This window comes from Gadus macrocephalus, chromosome 21 (genome assembly GCF_031168955.1).
Source record: "Gadus macrocephalus chromosome 21, ASM3116895v1".
NCBI classification, from domain to species: domain Eukaryota; kingdom Metazoa; phylum Chordata; class Actinopteri; order Gadiformes; family Gadidae; genus Gadus; species Gadus macrocephalus.
Window position 1 is genome coordinate 18,307,053 of NC_082402.1, and position 8,378 is coordinate 18,315,430.

Below are 8,378 nucleotides of genomic sequence, written 5' to 3' on the forward strand. Positions count from 1 at the left end.
TTGTGGATCCGTCCGTTCCATTGGAGCCTTCGGCTCCGTCAGACAGTTGAAAAATTTTCAACTTTTCGGCAGCGACGGATCCGTCATCCAATCAGATCGCTGTACGGTTGTGGATTGACGCCCCGCCCTCATGGGTAAAATCCTCAGTTTGTCGATACTCATGCTAACGCCCCGTGCCCACTACCTCCGTCCGTTGCGTGATCCCCATTGACTTTAATGGGGACGGACGCGCAATGCATTGTGGATCCGTCCGTTCCGTTGGAGCCTTCGGCTCAGTCAAGAAGTTGAAAAATGTTCAACTTTTTCGGCAGCGACTGATCCGTCATCCAATCAGATCGCGTCTGCAAATTTAAGCACTGTGACGCGACTCGGGCTCTGACGATACTGGAAAGCGGGAAAGCGGGTCATCTTGCATCGCAACAAGCAGGAAGTAGCGGGAAGAACCCGGCGAAGCGATTTGATTTGCTGACGAATGCCTCTGCAAAGACTACTCCCCCATCAGTCAGCAACGCCTTCCCACCTCCGTTGACTGAAGGAGGTAGTGGGCACGGGGCGTAATGATCATGTGTTTTCCCCGCGTGTGATTTGTTGACCATTATGTTAATTTTGATGTGCCTGTCCCCGGACATGATTGGCTGCTGCATCGGAGGGCCGAGGATCCGGGAGGATAAAGCACGGGCGAGCTCAACATTCACGGCAGCTGGCCTTGGATATGCAGCTTGAAATATTGGGTCTTCGAATGGTTATTTGTTGGTTGATCGAGGTTCTTGTTAATTGCTACACGGGAACTGGGCCAGAGTTTTGTTAGAGGTTATCGAACACCGACTCGCAGCTATACTTTTGTTAAAAACACTAGACGCAGGGGTGCTGTTCCACTCATGTATTTTGGGAGCTTCTTCTTGGTTATATTCATTTCTTTGATTTGGACAGCACCCAATGGTCCTTTTCCTTTTGTAGTTTTGCCTCCTCTGTTTGTGTTAAATTGATTATCCCATGCTCTGGGCTAAATAAACAACTTCCAGTTAACCAAAGACATCTGGTTTTATGTTGCCACCCCTTCCCCTAGCGGGGGACGTAACAATCGCGTATGCAAATTTAAGCACTGTGACGCGACTCGGGCTCTGACGATACTGGAAAGCGGGAAAGCGGGTCATCTTGCATCGCAACAAGCACTAAGAAGAGGGAAGAACCCGGCTAAGCGATTTGATTGGCTGACGGATGCCTCTGCAAAGACTACTCCCCCATCAGTCAGCAACGCCTTCCCACGTCCGTTGACTGACGGTGCAGTGGGCATGTAGGGTGACGGTGCAGTGGGCATGTAGGGACGCCTCGTGCCCACTACCTCCGTCCGTTGACTGATCCCCATTGACTTTGAATGGGGACGGACGCGCAATGCATTGTGGATCCGTCCGTTCAGTTGGTTGTGGATCCGTCCGTTCAGTTGGAGCCTTCGGCTCCGTCAAAAAGTTGAAAAATGTTCAACTTTTTCGGCAGCGACGGATCCGTCATCCAATCAGATCGCGTATGCAAATTTAAGCACTGTGACGCGACTCGGGCTCTGACAATACTGGAAAGCGGGTCATCTTGCATCGCAACAAGCAGGAAGAAGCGGGAAGAACCCGGCGAAGCGATTTGATTGGCTGACGGATGCATCTGCAAAGACTACACCCCCATCCGTCAGCCACGCCTTCCCACGTCCGTTGACTGACGGTGCAGTGGGCATGTACCTCCGTCCGTCGATGGATCTCATTGACTTTGCATTGGGCGCTCGCGAAATGCATTGTGGGTCCGTCTGTCCATTCGGCTCAGTGGCCTCCGTCAAAAAGTTGAGAAATGTTCAACTTTTCAGGCAGCACCGGATCCGTCGGCCAATCAGATTGCGGTTATGCAAATACACTCCACTCGTCTACTGGATCCATTTTTCAATAACAAGCAGGAAGAAGTAGGAAAAATCCAGCCGTTATATTTTTTTTCAGAAATGTGGAATGATAGGATTGTTTTTATTCACCTGTTTGTGTCATCTTTTGTATTTATATCCACACATCAGCTTTGTAGCGGGAAGCAATTTGATTGGCTGCAGCATGCGTACACAAAAACTAGTCCCCATATGTCAGACACGCCCTTGGTCATCCGTCGACGGACGCATGTAGTGTGAACAAGCGAATGCATTGTGAGTCCGTCCGTCCATTCGGCTCCAGGGCCTACGTCAAAAAGTTGAGAAACTTGTGAGTAGGCCTACGGACGGGTGCGGGTTTGCAGAATAACACCGGTGCAGGCTCTGCTCTGCTTAACTCTCCAAACGCATTTGCCACATCTTGCTCCGACTGTTTTTGACTGACTAATTTTAAAATGGTTAGCTACCCTGGCCGTCCCTGGCCTACACCCAAATTTAGGACTGAGTTTGCAACCAGCAAGGCAGGGTAACGAGCACAGCAACGCAAGCAGCGGGAAATGAAAGCACAGCGGCGCCCCGATGTAGAATGACGAGTTGGAGCGCGGCAATGACAACTATTGGCACATTTCAACCGGTGGGTGCGGCTTGGCGGGGTAGTGAATGGCGGTTCGGCGCAGCCCAGTTACGGCTCGCGTTTCCACCGCCGACAGTACCCTTATGCTAGGGTTTAAACCGGAGGGGAATGGCCATCCGGTTACGTTAGCATCCTGACCTCGTAGCAGCCCGACACAGTGTAGCCTGCTAATAAGTCCAAGGAAAAAGAAGTACGCGACACAATAAACAAAGATCAATAATGTAGGACGTCCAAGAAGGACGGAAAACTTTTGCGGGACATTTTCTTCAATAAACAAAGCTTTCGCCATTGTCCAGAAATACCTTGCGGATAATGTGTTGGTTTGTTATTATCCCCCTGTCGCACGGAAGGGCGATTCTGTTAACCAATCAATGGACGGCGTGTTAGCTCGAACTTGCCGGCAACCTTTAAGGCGCCTCTGTACCCCAACGGAGGAGTAATACGGCTCAGTCCGGATCACGTCCACTTTTCGCGGTGGAAACGCAACCTGTGCCGAACCTTTGCGGACTGAACCGACCCGCAACCTCCGGTGGAAACGCACCATTATTGCGTCAACAACAAATATATATCTATATCGACATTCTGCTTGAAAATATCGAGATATGACTTTTGGTCCATATCCAGCCCTACTTTGAGTCTCAGCTTTCATATGGTATATCGTTTTTGTACATAGCATGACGTTAAATGGATTGTTTAAGCATTGTTATTAGCATTTAGCTTCTACCGGGTGTAAACCGCATACGTATCAAGCACCTAGCCTCTAGCCATATAAATGAGGGTCCACACACACAAACACCCAATATAAAAAAGTCATACTTCCAATCGATTACTCTTTTTAGCGCCAGTGTAACAAGGAATAACGTAACTGTTTAAGCTTGACATTGTGTCCCTGCCACGTCTGCAATGGTTAGCATTTGTGATTTTTGCCACCTTGGGCTAGAGCGTCATCTCTAGAGCGTCCTCACGCTCTAGCCTGAACGGAAGTCAATGAGACAACTGAAAATATACGATGCCGGTATGAAATAAAACTGTTAAACTGATTCTGATAGAACTATAAATGATATCAATAATCTGTCATTGAGGATGTGTATTGATTTCTTTGTGATTGTGTCATGTCATTGCAAGTCATGGTAATGTTAGCTACATTTGCCTCTTTAGCAATCCAGCTCAAAAACAAACAACACAACCTAGCATTGTATTGCACGCACAGCACGATGGTGCAATGCATAAATTGGTGACCGGAATAAAGTAGCAAAAAATGTGCTAGTACCATTTAAAAAAACATTTAAAATCGACATAAAATGACAACCGTGGTACAAATACAATACAAGGAAATAAATCTCTTTCTGGGTGCAGCTTTGTTTTCGAGTCGTAGGCCTACGGTCAGCCTCACTGAACTTGGTATGCTCTCAGAATTCCGTGTTGGACCGACAAAAAAGGGGTCGTTCCTCCGTGGAATCCCGCAAGAAAGCTGGGAGATTTCCCCACTTGCAACTCGTTCGGGTGGTGTGCGAGGCATCTGGAACACCCCATAAGGGTCGGCGAATGGGCCTAAATAATCGTGCAGAATAGGCTATTTAAGAAATACGATTTTCTTTCCAAGATAATCTGAACATTTAAAAATTGAGTATTAGTCTAGGTGAAAAATTGTGGAATGGGTAGGGTCCCAAAGTTTGCAGAGAAGAATAAAGAAAGAATAAAGCCTAAGAAGAACAATAGTTGAGCGCTGCATGCAGCACTCAACTCATCATCATGCGTTGTCCTCAGCCTTCCCTGAACACACATGGCCTTTCAGATTTCTGTCTGTCTGTTGCCCCTCAGCCCTTCACTGACGTCAACAGACCAGTGCTGGACATATATAAGGTCTATGGGGTCCTCCCACCGTCACTCGAGGGACTCCGGACGGGCTGCTTCACCAGGGGCCACAGAGCGGATTACTGGGGCTTACTGTGCAAGGTATATAGGCTACAGACCGCTTTATTTTTCACTTTGGCGTATTCCTCAGTGTATTTAATTGCACGTATTTCTTTTACAGAGAATAGCAGGTGACCGGTTCTTCATGAGGCTGCAATGAGATTCACGTTCACCTCACGCTTCACTTTGCGCGCTTAAAAAACATAATAAAACAAAAGACTCCATGATCGGAGCGATCTGGTTCCTTGAGGAAATGATTTTTCAGACTTGTAACTATTTCGTAAATCATGTCAGACCACGACATGTCCGGCGCTCCATCGCGCCTCATGGAGCATGGGTTTGTTTGTACATATTAAATGTGCACATCAAACTGAGATATATGATGTTAACCGGTGCGTTTCAGGACGTCTGGTCACCATGAAGCCCGTCCCGTTCATCCTGCTCCTCGCATCTGTCCTGCTGGCCTCCCACGGCCGCCCCTCCGCCGTCCGGACGCTCCCCGCCCGGGACGAGGCGCTCCTCAGCGCCGTCTCGGACCTCCTCGGCGACACGCTGCTGCGCGTCATCCAGAGGACCAGTCCGGGGGTCAGTCTTTCCCTTGGGTCCGACAACGAGGAGCTCTCGATAGCAGCGCAGATGGACGCTACAGCCCTCTTTCACCTGGCGCGTGCTGTGGCGACCTTGGAGACAGAGCTGCGCGCGCCCGGGATGGAGGGTGAGCCCGAGAAGAACCGTGTGGACGACCTGGGGGGGCTGTCCAAGAGGAGCGAGGAGCCGCCGATCTCCATCGACCTCACCTTCCACATGCTCAGACACATGATCCACATGGCGAGGGTGGAGAGGGAGAAGGAGCAGGCGGAGATGAACCGACACTTCTTAGATGAGGTGGGGAAGTGACAGACCCGGTGAACATGGGGAGAAACAAGCTATACTATCAATATGTTCTTTCAAGTTATTTTTTATTTATTTTGCCATCGTTGAGTAGGCCTATATCTGCCTTCAGCCTGCATTCACGCATAAGCAGTGTCGGTTTTAGAAACTATGTTTAGAAAATGGTTTTAGATGCATGGAAACGAACAGCGCAGACTCACCATTGAGCGCCTCTCAGCTCCTGCTAGGGGTAACTAGTGCTCAGAATAACTCCTTACTGCCAGTGTCCTTTTCAAACTCAGCTGAAGACTCACGAAGTCTAACGGATCATGAGGAGGATAATATACGTAGTGTTCTGGGACAAGTTCATCCTTGAAAAAATATTTAGATTTAAGAATGACAATAAGTAAAGATTTGAAAAGGATTAAATCTCACTGAATATTTTAAACTGAACTTCTCCAGCACTTCAATATTAAAATATTACGATAAAAAAATATGTTTTATTTGATCAAGATATACTTCAAATAAAGACCTTTTGAGGGAGTGTATAGCTACTGTCAGTACTCTACTGGTCATACATGTTCTAACCTGCTTAAATTCACCACAGTGTTGCAGATAGGTTGTTGAGAATGCATGATGTGGTTTTTATGTGGTGATTTGTAGGATTTATTGAAACATGAATTGTTCAAGGAGGCTTGTTAAACTAGATTGAACAGTCTGCCGAAAATGACCCCAACGCTGTTTAGATGTTAATTTGAACATCAAAATCATGACGGATGTTGTTCCAGACCCAATGTGTTATTCTGATTATCAACTTGGACCCAGGGACGTGCACAGGGGGGTTGCTCAGGTTGCTTGGGCAACTGCCCATATGCCCTCCTCGACTCAGGTTGCCTTTCCGAGAAAAAAAAAAATATATATAGATTATTTTTTAATCATTTGATGGATGCAGAATTTCATGTAGGCCTAGATAATAAAAATCGCCACTCGAAACATTTCATAAAGTAAGCGTAGCCTCATTCAATTCCGTTCGGGAGAGTGAAAGTCAGTAGGGGGAGGGCAAACTCTGCCGCGCGGCAACAGCCGCTTTTGCCGCCTCCCCGCTGCCGCCCTTCCCCCATTGAAATGAATGGAGGCGGCGAGTTGCCGCGCGGCGTGTGAAAGCTGCTTTACGTGGCTGCAGCGCTGCACGCGACCGGAACACTGGCACCTGTGAGACGACTGCCTTGATGTTCTCGGAAAAGGTGAATTTGAGATGTATAACAAACAAATAATCATCATCACGTTTTATGAAATGAATTACAATCTTCATAAATCCAGGCTCAGTATGCCACGTAACGTTTAGCCTAAATAATCAGACAGCTAGCTAGCTTGCAGACAAGCAGCCCGTTATCACATAGTCTACACATTTTTTGGTAGGCAAACTAAGCTACATGTCTGCTGATAGTTAGTTTCTAACATTTCATTTTAAAAAGAAGAATAAATGATGGAAGTAATGCATCACATGAATTCTTTCATTCAAAATGGTTCATGCCTAAATCTTATCACTATTTTGGGTATTGTTTGTTATTGTTAAGTGAAGCCGAAATGCCCAGTGAAAAAAGGAGGATTCAGGAGAGAGAGAGACATCTAAAGGAGGCAGCCAATTCGAAATCAGTGTGGTCAAGAGCGGCTGTCTGACCTCCTCCTGCTGTCCATAGAGAAGGACATACCAATCGACAAAGAAGAGGTTCTGAAGGCTTCTCTTTTGAAGCTTTGCATTTTTTAAATGTCAATTTGGAGAAACTTATCAGTGACTTGATAGGATGTTGTTTAATTATGTTTGTGTTCATGTTATGTTCTTCTTCTAGTCATGTTTTTCTGCATTATCGTTAGTAGTAGTAATTTCAGTGTTTTACTTATTTGTATTAATATATTATAAAGACCCTGTTATTCTCAGTCCTTCATATAGCCTGTGAGTTTTTTTTTTTTGGTGGGAGGGGGGGGTGCCCTTTTTTCAGGTCAGAGCAACTGCCCCTCAAAATTCCTGTGCACGTCCCTGCTTGGACCACTAGTTTTCTGTTGGTTGCAACTGGGACATTGTTTTTAAGGGAAAAGTTGGAAGGAAGTGAAAGGAAGGCAGGCTACTATTTTATTTCATATTTTCCTTGTCTTTATTTTTCCACCTTTAGTTGATTATTGGTTTTAAAGAGCTCACTATTGTCTGTAGCCTGTTCCTTCTGCAGCATGCGTGGCTTTCAAGAAAAACACAACAAAAAGGCATGTTTTTAATCATCTATCGTATTGTTGGACGCAACGTAACTTTAGCAGTTGACCTCAACAAGCTCTAACCAGTTATTTTTTGTAATAAAACACTAACATGGTAAAATGTTGTGTCCTTGTCCTTAAGCAAATACAGAATGCATACTTAATGAATAGGCCTATAGATTATCAATATGGTATTCATAGAATGCATAATGTATGAGTACTAAAATATATCAAAGGTGTTTCTGTAAATTGAACATATTAATATAGATTTGGCATTAAAATGGGTTTTGATATAATTTCTAGCGTGTAATTTGTATTTTATCTTCATAATAATCGTTCAGTGATTGTATATGATGTTTAGTTTGTAAGTTATTACGAATTAGTTTATTATACTAAGTTTTTTATCATTATATGGTGGTTCCTATGGACACTGCTTTTGCTATAAATCAAACATGGCTGCCATTCATTTTATAATAATGATGCGCAGAGGTTGCCAAAAATGCAAACATGTTATATGCAATCTAACAACTGCATATAAACTTATGGCATGTAAAAGAGTGACAGTATTGCGAAGTAAATTGAGTTTATTAAGTGTGCATGCATTTTGCATGAATTAAATTTTTTATTAAAATAAATAAATAATCTTTCTCTGCGGACCGGTACCAAATTACCCACGGACCGGGGGTTGGGGACCGCTGCCCTAGGTGACCAGCTAAGCATACTTCCTAGCATGCATATGCTACACAATTCCCCTCCTTTATTTTCATAGTAATCATACCGAAACTTTACCAAATTAAGTGAGTTAAAAGCAATCCAGAT

At 45.2% G+C, this 8,378-nt stretch overlaps 1 protein-coding gene across 1 annotated transcript; it reads left to right on the plus strand.

Moving 5' to 3' along the window:
• Positions 1 to 1,935: 1,935 nt before the first annotated feature.
• Positions 1,936 to 6,352, plus strand: uts1 (urotensin 1). Its single transcript, XM_060041223.1, has 2 exons — positions 1,936 to 4,484; positions 4,846 to 6,352. Exon 2 carries the CDS (start codon positions 4,860 to 4,862, stop codon positions 5,337 to 5,339), a length of 480 nt encoding a protein of 159 aa, XP_059897206.1. The 5' UTR covers positions 1,936 to 4,484; positions 4,846 to 4,859; the 3' UTR covers positions 5,340 to 6,352.
• The last annotated feature ends 2,026 nt before the right edge of the window (positions 6,353 to 8,378 follow it).